The sequence below is a fragment of the Chiloscyllium plagiosum genome, unplaced genomic scaffold (genome assembly GCF_037043375.1).
Source record: "Chiloscyllium plagiosum isolate Xiang-an unplaced genomic scaffold, Cpla_swu_hap1 HiC_scaffold_3, whole genome shotgun sequence".
Lineage (NCBI taxonomy): Eukaryota > Metazoa > Chordata > Chondrichthyes > Orectolobiformes > Hemiscylliidae > Chiloscyllium > Chiloscyllium plagiosum.
In genome coordinates this window covers 11984886-12000096 of record NW_028270141.1, presented here as the reverse complement: position 1 = coordinate 12000096, position 15211 = coordinate 11984886, and the positions used below count along the sequence as shown (strand labels likewise).

Genomic DNA, 15211 nt, shown 5'->3' with positions numbered 1-15211 from the left:
CAGCTAACCTGAGAATGCAACTTTTAGAAAAATGTTTTGTGATTTACACATGAAAGAAGTGAAACATTCATGTATTTGAACAGATGAAAGACTCAACAGACAATCAAGGTATTTTTCAATGTATAATTTCAGTTACATAACACTGTAAATTCTTGCTATAAACTCTGTGCCTTACGATTGTGTCCTCCACTATCACCTGAAGAAGGAGCGGCGCTCCGAAAGCTAGTGTGCTTCCAATTAAACCTGTTGGACTATAACCAGACCATAATGTTTTAGCAAGGAAAGGATTGCAGGGTAGTGATACTGAATGCAAAACTTGGGCCTTGTAGCACTAATGTTTTGGTGCTAGCAGGGGCAAAAGTTTGTATAGTTGTCTCTGCCAGGGCTATCAATTGAGGCATTCAGATAACCCCTGCCAAGGCACTGAGCAGCCAAATCATGGCTTGAAGCTGCAACAGGGAACAGCATAAATAGGATTGGCAGCGCAAAAAGGAGAAGGAAAGAGACATAACATATTGCTTTTCTTTTTCTGCTCTGGATGTAGATAAAGATATTCTATGAATGAGATTACCAACACCACAACTCCAATTCCCATTTACTGACAAAACAGCAGCTACACACGGATTATCAATTGTGCCACTGAGCAGCACCGTGTCAGTCCTGTTCCAATGGTGAAATAAAAGCCAATATAAAACAAGTATTCTAATCCATGTACATGAAAGAAGTCCTGCGATATCACAATCAAATTCTTGTGCATTGTTTTGGGTCCTTTTGTCTTTCCTGGTGACCAACACAGTGCTACTGCAGTGGTTATGGAAAGGTGATGGAAAGCTGTTGAATTTTAGTGAAGGAAACGACTGATGGCTTTGGCGATGACTTTGAGCCACTCTAGGCCGGATACAGACAGCACCACTTTGGAATGTTTGAAAGCAATCTTTCTGACTGATAAACAACAGGAGGGCTACTGAAGTTGTGGTGAGGGGCAGGGGGTGGATGAACACTGTTATCCTGAGAAAGGGGAGCAGTTTTGCATTTGATGGAACCACATTCCACAGGATTGTAATCCTGGAAATCTGTTACAGCATAAGATTAGTAAAAAATATAGCAGACATCTTGGAACACCTCCAGATCCATGACAGCAACAGTGTGAGACTGCATGACAATAAGCTGACCCAGCGTACCTTCAGTTTAAACTTCTGTTGCAACAGTCAGACTTCTGGGAAGGCTATCTGTGTTGCAACAGAGGCTCAGAACATCATTGGATACTGCATCATAGGACATAGAACAGTACGGCATAGGAACAATCCCTTTGGCTCATCATTTCTACACTGACTATGATGCAATTCTAAACTAATCCCATCTGTCTCCAAGCGGTCCATATCCTCCATTCCCTGCCTGTTCACGTGACTGTCTAAATGCCTCTTCTACCTTGCTATCATATCTGCTACTACCACCTCCATTGCCAACGTGCTCCAATCATCTATCCACGCCTCTCATCACTTTGTATACTTCTATCAGGTCACCCCTCAGCCTCCAATATTCCAGTCAAAATATCCTAAGATTGTCCAGTCTCTCCTTATAGCTAATGCACTCAGATCCAGGCAACAGCCTGGTAAACCTCTTTTGCAAAGCCTCCACATGCTTCCTATGATGAGGTGACCAGAACCGCACACAATACTGTAAATGTGGGCCTAACTAAAGTCTATACAGCTGCAGCATACCTCTCCAGCATATATCCCAGAATCAAGTCCTGGTTGCCATTTTCAAAACTCCATGAAGTCTCCCTGAGTACATGAAAATCTACCCCTTGTGTCACAGAAGAAGATATTATAACAGACACTTCATGGAAATCAGTCAAGGACTGGAACTCCCTAAAATTAATGTCAACAACAAAGAGGAATAGAAAATAAAATATTGTTAAATTGGAAAATTCCTTGAACCTGATATTTTCCAACCCAGGGTTTTAACAGGAGTAGGTGAGGAAGTTACAGACGCCTTCATCGTAACTTGCCAAAGCTCTGTCAATTCAGGGATTCAGATTGGGTAATTTCAAATGTAGATCCAATATTTCAAATAAAAATATAAAAAGAGTAGGTCATGCGAAAGATCTAACTGAAAGCATTTGAGGAATTCTAGACCTGGTTAGGAAACTGAGTGGGCAGTGGAAGATAAAGTATGGATAATACGAATTGAAAAAGGTAACTGGTAATTTATTACTTTCATGCAAGGGAAAAATCGGATATATAGTCTGAGTTACTATTTGATGGCCTCCCAAGATGACGCAAGAAGATATAATATGTGCCTTGCAACAGATCTTAGTGGGCTGTTGCTATGTTACATTCCACAGTCTCAGAACAATAAACACAAACACTTTAAGTTATCTCTCACCTTTCTCCAATGGAGAACTTACTTTGTGCGGGTTCAGTGGAGTGCTGTCCATTGGCTTCAAAGGAGCTCAAAACCAGAGAATTCTGCTATTGTGTCAATACTGAGGCGCTGCTTCCATATGCTGCTTGCATTCCCCAATTCCAGCCCTGCAAATATGAATTTTGCACCAGCTGCATAACTATTCCTCTGACACTGCAGTGTTCCCTCAGTTCTGGTCCTCTGTCAGTGGAGTGCACAGTGAGAGAAATGTGCAGACCTTCGAAGCTCTTTTAAGTGCTGTCTTGATGGTATTTTGAGAATTTGTGAATGGGAATCTTGGTGTCATTTGTGATATTTTCCATCAAACCGCATAAGGTAGTATTAATTTAAGGCTGGTCAATTGAGCCAGCAGCAGGATCCATTCAGTCAGAAGGTGTTATGCATCCCTCGCAGTGTTCACATGACAGCATTTAGTGAGATGTCCCTGATCTTTATTTAATGGTTCAAGACAGAGCATTATTCTGCAGCAGAATGGATCAAGTTCGCCAGGTGTTTTTGTCTAAAACAGGACATGTCTATGTTCTTTAAAACAATTAAAGAGATATCGCAAGTAATACTATATGACTTTAATTTTTTTCAGACCTTTCAAAGTACATCTGAGAATGTCTCCTCAAAAACAATATCTCATTCGATTAAAAACTAAGGTTAGTAAAATTCGTGGCAATCTCACAGAAGTTAACAAAACTCAAGAACAGCAAAAGAGGAAACTATTTGGCCTATCAGGTCAGTTCCTCAGGTAGAGGTGGATACTACAAATGCTGGAGATTAGCATCAAGATTAGAGTAGCACTGGAAAAGCACAGCAGGTCAGGCAGCATCCGAGGAGCAGGAAAATCGGTGTTTCGGGCAAAAGCCCTTCATCAGGAATTCCTGCTGAAGGGCTTTTGCCCAAAACATCGATTTTCCTGCTCCTTGGATGCTGCCTGACGTGCTGTGCTTTTCCAGGACCACTCTAATCTTGACTCAGTACCTCAAGACTGGCCCACGTATAATCTATTGTATTATGGATACCACCTCAACCATTTAGAGCAAGTTATGTTTTGATTAGCCCTGTTCATACAATCGCGGTGGTGGATTTTCCAGAATCACCAACATTAAGACTGCATGGACAAGAATGTGCGAGGCAATTGGATGAAAATCTATTTTGTCAGACCCCATTAGAATTGCACAGCAATCATTCTTTCAGAAGGCATAAAGTTCTCTAATGTATCCAATTACTGACAAGCATAGTTATCACGTAAAATATTGTTAAATTACATTTGATTAGACTTGATTTATTACTGTTATATCAACTGAAATGCAGTGAAGAGTATTGTTTTGTGTGCTATCCAGACAAATCCCACCTTATGTAAATACGTTGGTGTAATAGAACAGAATGCAGAGTAGAGTGTTATAGCTACAGATAAGTTACAGAGAAAGATCAACTCTAATACATGAGAAGTCCATTCATAAGTTTGATAACAGCAGGAAAGAAGTCGTTCTTGAAACTGTTGGTATGTGTTTTCAAACGTTTGTATCTTCTACCCAATGGATGAGAGTTGTAGAGAGTGTAATTGGGGTGGGAGGGATCTTTGATGATGTTTGCTGCTTTCCTGAGGCAATGGGGAGGATAGATGGAGCCAGTGAAAGGAAGGCTGGTTTGCGTTCACAACTCTGTGATATTGTTGTGGTCTTGGGCAGAGGAAATGCTATGATTTCCCAATCTCAAATTGTTGTTGGAGTGTGAGCCCAGAAGAATGTAATAGTTTGAAGAATTGTAATAAGATTTTAGTGAAATTTAGTGAGACGTAACCACTGACATTTTCATTTTTTTAAATCTTACAGTTTTTTCAGTTCAATTTAATTTTTTGTTCAATACTAGGAACTACTTAAAGATGTTTACTTGGTACTTTAACCATTGGTACATTTCAATCAGAAATGAGGAATGTATTAGTTAAGAGAGAGGTGTGATTAGTTATTTTCAGATTGGCAGGTTTCAGTTGATAGTGAGACAACTTATGTGATGTGTCAAAGAGAGTTTTGCTGTCTTTGTGAGAGTTTGGAACTGTTGGAAGTTTGGGATCACAGGGCCTGCAATTTATCTTGAGAGTGTGGTGCTGGAAAGGCTTAGCAGATCAGCAGCATCCGAGGAGCAGGAGAATCGACGTTTTGGTCAAAAGCCCTTCATCCGGAATGTGATAATGAAAGGCTGTGAAATCAGTTATGAGGTATTAATCCTGTAATGATAGAGTAAGGTTTTGTCAACTGGTAGGCTTAAGCTTATGCCAACAAGTAGTAAGTACTGATCTTTTAACACAACATTTTTGTTTCCAAATATTTGCCCGAAAAGTCGATTCTCCTCCTCCTCGGATGCTGCCTGACCTGCTGTGCTTTTCCAGCGCCACACTTTTGACTCTAATCTCCAGCATCTGCAGTCCTCATTGTCACCCTGCAATTTATCTGATGAGTGAGGACCTTGGAGAGTCATGGTGAGAAGGAGATTATGAGGCAGGATTTAGGATAAAGGGACCCATTTGACAATTTTATGACAAGAGGACCTCCTAATCAGCTGCATTTGAGCCTGCATTCCAAGTAAAAATGGCACCAAGCCAAGTCAGAAGGCTGGTAGCCACAGCAATGCCACCTGGAGATGAATTGATGCTGATGAATTCCAGAGACATCAGATGTGCTGGTAGCTGAAGAAAAGTATTTTAAAAATTCACAGGGCTCACTTTCAGAGGAGAAAAGTTCTCCAATGAGAGATCACTTTCCTAATAGCTGGTGCCTCTCCAGATACAGGAAGTCTGTGACAGCAATATAAATTGACTCCTAACAGGGTCTTTATCTGTTTAAAACAGCTGCCTACCTCCTTGAGTTAGGCATCCTGTCCATTTCCAGTACCAGCAATGGTAAAATACACCAATGCAAGCAGCACTTTAAGAAGCCAGTCCAAGCTGGTACCTCATTTCTTTTCCAGCCCCTGTGCCTCCCAGCCTGTTTTCTGCAGGTTGAGAAAGTTCAGTCCTCTCCCCCAAGAACTGACCATCGAAATTGAAGTGCCACATGAACATTGTGCAGAGAGAGAAAATGCGACTGACCACCCGCATAGCTAACGGAGGTTCCCAGAGTTGTTGCAATTATTGATTCACAAATTGGCCTGAATCTTGGCTCCCAGGCTGTGAGGGTTTTTCAGGCAAGTTCCCTGCTTTCTAAACCTCTCGTGCAGAGGCTGGCTGGAGCAAGGGCCCTGCCTCAGTTCATCAACATTTTGTCAAAGTGAGGGGGGAGGGGTAAAAAACAACAGAGGAAAATTCAGCCATCCTGCCCTCAGCCCTCATGGTCCCTCATCCCTCCCAAAGTGTCCATGCCCCATCCATACCAATTTGGCATCCCTATATCCCTTATTTCCTTCATGCCACTTCATGACCCCAACTAACCCCATGGCCCTTCAAGCCGTCCATGCTTACCTCTGCTCATGATCCTTCAAACCCTCAATACTAAGTTATTATCTATTATTCATGCCAGCCTATGTCCATGAACCCATCTCCTACGGCTCTTGATTACTCCTAGGCCACTGTGTTTTCCATGCATGGCAACCCATGCTCCTAACTTGTCATCTTTGCCCCATACCTCCCATTTAAACTCCACAGTATCCAACATTGACAGACCTCAGCACCCATGCTGAGATTAAATAAAGTTCTTAAGTGCCTATCAATAATGGAATATTAAATAAACACTCATTGATTTAAAAAATTGACCACATCTAACTGCCTTTAATTCCTTATAAAAAGAAGCAATAAAATCCCTTCTCTCATGTCAGAAAATGAACCTGTCAATCAAATTGTGAAGTAATAACAGGCGTCCAACTGTGATAATGAAAGGCTGTGAAATCAGTTATGAAGTATTAATCCTGTAATAATACACTAAGCTTTTGTCAACTGGTAGGCTTTAAGCTTATGCCAACAAATAGTAAGTACTGATCTTTTAACACAACATTTTTATTTCCAAATATTAAATTACAGGAATTTTAAATGCACTGAGAAACTGACAACTCCTTTGAAAGTTATGCAAACTATTTTTATAATTCCTTTTGACCTGAGTGAGCTTGACAGTTCCAATAATTTTATGCGTTTCTTACACATAATCATGTTTATTTTTAACAAAACCAAAAGGCACAATATACCTCTCTTAAAGGACACTTGGCCTCCCGTTAACATGCCCAAGACCATGACTAAAAGAGTACCCAATCTCTCGAAAGAGCTCAGACAATTTTAGATTTTCTCCTCCCATACACCAGATCTAAAATAGATGCTCAATTCAATTTTTAGACATCCAACTTGTGAAAAATCACATCAGCTTTGCCATTTCATTTTAACATGTGCAGTTATCTCTGTGAACTATTGAAATTGTGTGAATATGAGAACACACCTACACTGTTTCCACTCCTGTGAAAATAGTAGATGCTTTGTTCAGGAGCAGTAAAGAAAATGAAATGGCTACGTTGACCTGAATTACTTAATTGGAAGTAGGTTTAAGATTTTAAAGGAAACATTTTAAAGAGTTAGGGACTAAAAGTAAAACTAAATCTCAAGAATGGTAACTTTTGAACAGTTTATTATGTCACCTGCTGGGGCCGCCCATGAAAGAGAGATTTAGGACAGCCCTTTTCCGTGCAATAGAAAGGTGAGAAGGTCCTCTCAATCACTGTCAGAGGAATATGGAAGGTTGTAGTACAATGAAGGAAAATAAACTGAGGAAACAATGCTGTTGCAGTCCCTGTAAGAACTTATCCTGAGTTTTGGTTGATGACCTATCTCCAGAAATAAAGAGGGGGGAGTTAAGGAAGGAAAAGGAAGAGTGAGAGATAGATCGTGCTAAAGAACTAGGTATCATTAACATTTTAGAGTAAAGTCCATGAAATGTCAAATTCAGAATGTAGGTAGGAAAGAGTCCCCTAATTGATACATTGATTGTCATAAGTCCACCCAGAAAGAAAAGTGAAGAAGGGAAGTTCAATAAAACATAACTTAGTTGATGGGGTTCTTGGCCTTGTCCATGCTATTTCCCATACTTCTGCTCTTGCCCCTTCCCTTCCTTTTTATATTAATTGATGGTCTCCCCTTGTCCCCACCCTCAACGCTATCAGCTTCTGTATTTGCAGATCACCCTCCTTCATTTCTGCCTCCTCCACCATGATGCCTTCGACAATCACATCTTCCTCTCCCTCACCTTTCATAATTCTAAAGGGATTGTTCCCTCTGTGATACTCTGGTTTGATCCCCAGTGATTCAATGATTCCTTCCCTTCTCACATCTCCCTTCCACCCAAGGGCAAGAGATTGCATCTGTCCTCTAATATCCTCCCTCCTCACCGTTCAAGACCTCAACTTTCCATCCGTGGAACAAGAATTCAATTGTAATTCCAGTGTAATATATTATAGGTTGACTTTGATGTTGTGGGGTTGGAGGGTGCCAAGACAAAAGGTGAGACGTTCTTCCTCCAGTCGTCGATGGCAACATCAACTTCACTAGCTTTCAAATCTCCCCTCCCCCCACCTCATCCCAGACCCAATTCTCCAATTCGGCACCACCCTCTTGACTTGTCCAACTTGTCCATCTTCCATCCCCCCCCTATCTGGTCCACCCTCCCCACTGACCTATCACAATTGCCCCCACCTACATCCAGCTACCTTCCCCCAACCCCACGCCCACCCTCCTAATTATCTATTAGCCCCCTTCTCCACCCCCACATTCCTGATGAATGGCTTATGCCCGGAGCATCAACTCTTCTGCTCCTTGGATGCTGCCTAACCTGCTGTGCTTTTCCATCGCCACACTTTTCAACTCTTGATTCCCCAGCATCTGCGGTCCTCACTCTCTCCGCGTCAGATGATTGCATTGTGGCATTCCTCCATTCAGTCCACAAGCTCGACCCTGCAGTTCCAGAACCTGTCATTTTAATTCTCGACCTGATTCCCACTCTGAACTTTCTGTCCATGGCCTCCTGCAGTGTTTTATTGAAACTGAATACAAGTCCAAAAAACACCTCAACTTTAAACTAGGAATTCTGCATTAAATTCAACAAATTTAGATCGTGGTCTCTGTCCAAGTTTTGTTTCAATTTATTTGGTTCGGTTTTCTATCTTATTTCCTTTTCTTTGTTTTAGGCCCATATCTATTCAGGATCCAGTCATTCACACTTCCTCCAAATCCATTTGTTGCTTATTTACTTGGCCATTACTGTTCCCTTTAGCCTTGGAAATAAATTGTCACTTAAACCCTCCTGCCCTCCACAGTATAATAGACATTTTTCTTTGTTCTTTGTTCCATCTCCCATCCCATCCACCGCACCACTGACCCAACTCACTTGCTCAAAACATGCATTTCTCACTTTTCCAAGTTTTGCTGAAATGGCCAAACTCAAAAATTAACTTTACCTCTCCACAAATGGGCAGCATGGTGGCACAGTGGTTAGCACATTTGCCACGAGTCTGCCTGAGTCTCTCCGGGTGCTTCGGTTTCCCCCCACAGTCCAAAGATGTGCAGGTTACTGGATTGGCCATGCTAAATTTATAAGTAATGTCTAGGGATGTGCAGACTAGGTGGATTAGCGATGGGAAATACAGGGTTACAGGGATAGGGTAGGTCTGGGTGGGATTCTCTTCGGATGGTCAGTTAGACTTGATGGGCCAAATAGCCTGTTTCCACGCTGCAAGGATGCTATGAAATATCACCAGAACTGCTGAGAATTTTCAACAACTTGTGTTTTATTTCAGATTTTTAGCATTCTTAGAGTCTTGCTTTAGTGCCATCACTTAGGTATTTATGAATTCAGTGATCTGGGATTTGTAAGCCTCTGTATGTTTTGCTAAATAAATTAATAGACAGGAATTTGTGCTTGAATTTAATATTCCAAATTCTGCTGCAATTTCTAATTAGTGACAATAAATAAAAAGTTTCAATTTGGCAACACTTTTATAAGATTTCCAAATGATCATTTTGTAGTCGTAACCAAATATCAACAACAAATGTTAGACACCCATAAATAATTGTGCAGAAGAGATCATTCTAACTGCATAATACCGTAGGATGTGTGTTTAAAACTTGTGGTCTATGCATTTATTCTGAGGTTATAATCTTTTTTGACAAGAGTTATGAGTTACATTATCAAAAAAATATTGCAAGACCTGCATTGTTAAAATTAAATCGCTTTCTCCCATAGGTTACACAGGATGGAAAATCAGAAGTTCTACTTGGCAATATGCTTGGCAGTTCCTTTGATAATTTGCAAGTTACAGTTCTTGGCAAATAGTATCTATAGATTACTGCTTTCCCAGCATTTTAGAGTATCAGACAGAAAATAAGAAACCAATTGAAATATCTTATCATTACTTAAGTTTTGTTTTATTAAATATTAGCTCTAATCTGAAAATCTCAACTTCATGTACTAGATTTAGAAGTGTATTTTACATAAGGTAAATTTATGTTATTATTTTATATGATACTATTCAAATGTTAGAACTCATTGAGAATGAAGAGTGCACACAAATGTCTCCAGTAGTAGTAAATCGAAGTTCAAATATGAACAGCAGAAAAGGTACAGACATCTGTTTAAGTGAAAGCTTTAATTTTAATTACTGATCTGATTTGTTATTATTCAATAACTGATTCTGATTTACTAGCTGACAAGGGCTATTATGATTTAGATTTCTTACAGTGTGGAAACAGGCCCTTCGGCCCAACAAGTCCACACCGACCCGCCGAAGCGCAACCCACCCAGATCCGCTCCCCTACATTTACCCCTTCACCTAACACTAGGGGCAATTTAGCATGGCCAATTCACCTAACCTGCACATTTTTGGACTTTGGGAGGAAACCCACGCAGACATGGGGAGAACGTGCAAACTCCATACAGTCTGGAATTGAACCCGAGTCTCTGGCGTTGTGAGGCAGTAGTGCTAACCACTGTGCCACCATGCCGCCCATTCCAAAATAAAAAAGTAAAACTTCTACAAAGTAATTGACTTTGACTATTTCAAAATTATGAGGATTACTATGTTCCCAAGCAAACTCAACACAGTTATAACTGTTTACATCAGAAGAATTGTATTATGCAATGCACAAAATAAAGCTTTAATATGTCCAATACTTAACTCAGTTCGTCATGTTTGAAGTAAATGATGAAATGCATTGCATTATAATTTGTGATGTTGGACCAAATAAAGATTTAAAGATTCCATACAAATCCACAAGTAGCTTCCATGAAAACCATCTATTTTGATTTCTATTTAGCATCAAAGCTGAGTTTTAAATGAAGATCATATACACATCTTTTAATATTATTAACCCAATGAAGAGAAACTAAATAAAAATAGGAATTCTTTCACACCTCGGCAAATTCTCAAATTCACCAAACGTTCCATTAAAAATTCCACTTCCACATCTGAGCCCTACAGAACGTCAGTTACAGATCAGCCAACCTGAAATTGTTCATTTTCCAGAGAATAAAGGAAAGCACCTATTTTAGTATAAACTATCTGGCATTAAGACACATTCTAATAAGCAATATTACTTCAATCTGTCTTATTAGTAGCAGAGGGCAAGATAAATGACTTGCAAATCAATAGCACAGAATGAGAAAACATCATTGCTGAAGCAGAATCGTATCAAGATTTGTGGTAATGTTTTAATTATGTGGAATTTACATTGTTTATCAGTGATGTAAAATTATTTTGAAAAAATTATTTTAACAAACTGGATGTGAAAACAATTTTTCTTACTGTTTCATACTCCTTACAAATCAATTAATTGTCATTTACTTTAAAAAAACAAAAACATTTGAATATCATTAATTTACCGTAGATATTTCTTATAGATGCAAATGTGTGTATAATATTCAGATGATGGAACAGAAATAATTGTGCTTGCAGAATTTAACATTCTAAAGAATCAATTAAGTGATGGAGATTTAATAACTTGCTACATTATCTTCTTTTTTTGTTAGACACAGCAGAAAATAGTTTCCAAATATATTAAATAAACAAAATTACAAAAAAAAAGTTTTTGTAATAATTTGTGAAGGCTGTCAATTTCAGTTCCAGTTTTATCTGAAAGAATGAGATTCCAGAAATATGACTTCTGGAGGACTAAGGTTCTGTGCTGACATTACGGCTGATGGTTAATACTGGGCTCAAGAGGCTAGAAAGAGTGTATGCAGCCCATCAAGAGTTTGATGCAACATACCTTTGACATTCTCAGGCAGTAATTCCAATTAACCAACTCAGAGAGCATTGTGCACTTTAGCTAAATCATGGCCTGGAAGAATATAGCTGTTGTCTAGGTCTGCTGCAGTCCTAGCCTGTAAATGCTTCCATTGATGATGCAAGCATTTGGGAAAGGCAGAAGATGACAAGGTTGAGTGTGATGGAGCTAGTAGAATAATATTCAGCTTTCTAACATGATGAACAGATGTTGACAAAGTCACTCTGGAAGTCAGAGTGGTTATCTGGCAACATGCACAGCATTTATGAATCACAGATTGGCGGTATAGGGGCACCAGCAATTAGCCTTGGAAGGCTACGCAAGGACATATTGTCCACAGGGAGAGGCATAGTTCATAGATTTAACCTGGGCCGAATGCCAGCACTTGCTCTCCTAGTGGTTGCTCACTTCACACCAACCTGCATGCTTGTACCATCCATTCCTTACCCGATTTGGGATCATCTGTCAGGGATCCGCAAATATTGCAGTCGTGTCTAGGGACTGCTCATCAAGGTCAGTCAGAGGTCTGGGATGGATATAGATCAGGGGCTGAGTCTGCAGTAAGGGGGACCCTGTGATGGCAGTGGGAGGATCATGCCAAAAAAGGATGAGGGAGTTATGACTGTGTGGGGAAAACAGACATCTGGAGAGTTGAACAGTGATGTCCTCCACAGGGGGAACCAAAGAGGAGCGGGACGGCCATCATTGAGGTGGAAAGCCAGGGCTCGTGGGCAGGGAGGACAGTGGAGGCAATGTTCAATATGGTGCGTCTCCATATGAGTAGGTTTGGTAGAAATGGGCTGTCGAGGTACAGTGAGTGTAAAATGGCACATGGAGATTCTGGGGCAAGGGAATGGCGAAGGATTTATGGGTCGGTACCCAGCAACCAAATGGAGTTACATTCCTTGCTATTACTCACCATTCTCTAAATGTGAAATGCAACTGGAAAATGTCTGGGATAACACCCAGTCAGTATTACATTGAAGAGCAAAAACTGGACGCTAGGACATTGAAGAGGCAAATCCATGACCCAGGTATTTGCAAACACAACTACTTTGAATTTGCGATCATTTCATCATCCATTTGCAGTGCCTGTGGAATGAAGGAGATCAGGATTCAAATGCTGGTCAAAGGTGACTTGCATTATTCCACTGGTTGTCTGAAACTGAACATTGGCATCTCAGTGACATTGTAGTGATTAGCGATTAATTTACAAGTGACCAATGCTGGTCAAAGGAGACCCATTATTCGTGCAAATTGCAAGTGTGATATAAGAGGCACACACTGAATGTAAAGTTGAATGATTGATTGATGTAGGTCTGAGTTGAGGAGAGGGTCAGGGCACAATAAGCGCACCATTTTGATGCAATGTGATTATCACACAGCTGACATGGCACCTTCACCAAGTTGCTGCATATGCTGAAGCTGGATCTAAATGAACGATGGATAGAGACAACTTTTGGTTGCAGTGGTAGTGTTCGAACACCTGAGTCCCAGCTGCTCCAGAGGTGTGTACCGAACTGGTTGATTAACAATATTATTGCCCTTGCTATCAGGGCGCAGCATGTCTCACAATATGGAGACTTGTGTGCATCCCTCATCTCTAGGGTCTGCCACCAGTGACTGTTCACAGAACCAAGAAACTCTTTTACTTCTTAAGCTTCCAACAGAGGCTATTTCCACCAAGAAACCTGTGCCCTTCTGCTGTTGGGACATTGATGGCTGTAGTTGTCTTCCTGAGAAAATGAAGACAGATGGACCAGGATGAATAGAAGGCCAGGAGCAGCAGCAGATCACCGGCCTCTCAGATGAGGGGTACCCAGCTCAGGAAGGCATTACAGTCATAGGTCACCTCCCTGCCAGGATATGTCTTCGGCCCTGATTCCCCCTCCTGGAATTTGTGCCTGTGCATGAAACATTGATAACTCCTCTCTCATTCCCCCGGCTTACGGCTGCTGCCTGGGGCTGCTATGGAGGGAGTATGCCCTGCTGCAGTCTTCATTTTCAGCCTGACTTTGTTTCTAGTAAAGGATCTTGTCTGTATCCACCAAGATGCCAAACATTTTATCATCGAAATGGTTTGGCTGCTTTCAACGTCTGGCTCTCCCCACTTGGAAGTACACTGTTGTCTTGTTGCAGGAAATACACCAGGATAGTCTTCACCAATGTAAAGGTAGAGAGGGAGGGGTGAGGGAAAATAGTGTAACATCCCAGATACATCATTAGCTTACTGAAGACTAAATTTCGAGAACTTGCCTCATTTGTTTTGGTATTCAGCACAGGAAGTCTGGATGCATCCAGACTTACCTTAACAGGGCCCAGAATATCGGCTTTTTTTTTAAAAAAAGCCTTCTTAGCCAATTTTTAACACATTATCCCAGGTGAACCCAACAACAGCCAGAAATAGAGAACTTATAGAAGTTTATAAAATCATGAAGGGCATGGATAGGCTGAATAGCCAAGGTCCTTTCTCCCCAGGGTAGGGGAGTCCAAAACTAGAGGGCATAGGTTTAAGGTGAGCGGGGAAAGATTTAAAAGAGAACTAAGGGGCAACTTTGGGACATTGATGGCTGTAGTTGTCTTCCTGAGAAAATGAAGACAGATGGACCAGGATGAATAGAAGGCCAGGAGCAGCAGGTGGTGCTTGTATGGAATGAGTTGCCAGAGGAAGTGGTGGAGGCTAGTAAAATTGCAACATTTAAAAGGTATATGAATAGGAAGGGTTCAGAGGGATATGGACCAAGTGCTGGCAAATGGGATAAGATTTATTTAGGATACCTGGTCAGCATGGACGAGTTGTACTGGACTGTCTGTTTCCATGCTGTACATCTCTTTGACTATGACTCTATGAGATCTCACTAACGTGGATAACATAATACTATCTGGAACGAAGCACCAACTGACTAATATTGGATTGAAATAAACATGTTTTAATTCTGTTCAAGCAAATTTTTATTGCAGCATCTTTTGAAGTACAGAGTAATTTGGGATCAAGTGTTTAAACATTCAATAATTCTGCAGAGCTCTCTACAATAAAAAGCATTGTGTACTGTACGTACTTGCAGACAGGATGAAGATCTCGGTCGCTGTTTTCATGGCTGTAGATCTGGTCAGTGCAGCTGGTCTCACAATGGATAACTTTGCAATGGCCCAACTCTGTCCATCTGTTACAGAGCCCTCAGCACATCACATGCACCTTTCTTTCTCTAACTCCCATTTTGCTGCTGATCTCTCATCCGATCTCTATTTGTTCATTTGCTCTCACTGGACATTATCAGCAGCATGTGGAATAGTCATTGCATGTTAAAAGTAAATATCCCATCGCAAATGATTTTTCACTTGTCAATTAACATTGCAACAGCTTCAGGGATTAGAATTTGGTATAACTTTCTGCAACCATCTTACATTTTTAATAACCCTGAATCCCTTTGACTGACAAAATTTTATCTTATCCCTTGCTAAAACTCTCTGAAATATGTTGCACCCTTGCCTGCATTCAGTTCTAACTGCATTTCAGGTAAAAGATTGACTCAGCAATGTCTTTTC

At 40.7% G+C, this 15211-nt stretch overlaps 1 protein-coding gene across 2 annotated transcripts in view; it reads left to right on the top strand.

Moving 5' to 3' along the window:
• LOC122540902 (adhesion G protein-coupled receptor F3-like) overlaps window positions 1–14270 on the top strand; it is an 86095-nt gene extending 71825 nt beyond the window's left edge. For both annotated transcript variants that reach the window (XM_043677193.2, XM_087977520.1), the window contains 2 exons: window positions 3008–3071; window positions 9627–14270. In XM_043677193.2, coding sequence (XP_043533128.2) covers window positions 3008–3070 — 63 coding nt within the window. In that variant the 3' untranslated portion in view covers window position 3071; window positions 9627–14270. The remainder of the gene's footprint in view (window positions 1–3007; window positions 3072–9626) is intronic.
• Window positions 14271–15211: the final 941 nt, after the last annotated feature.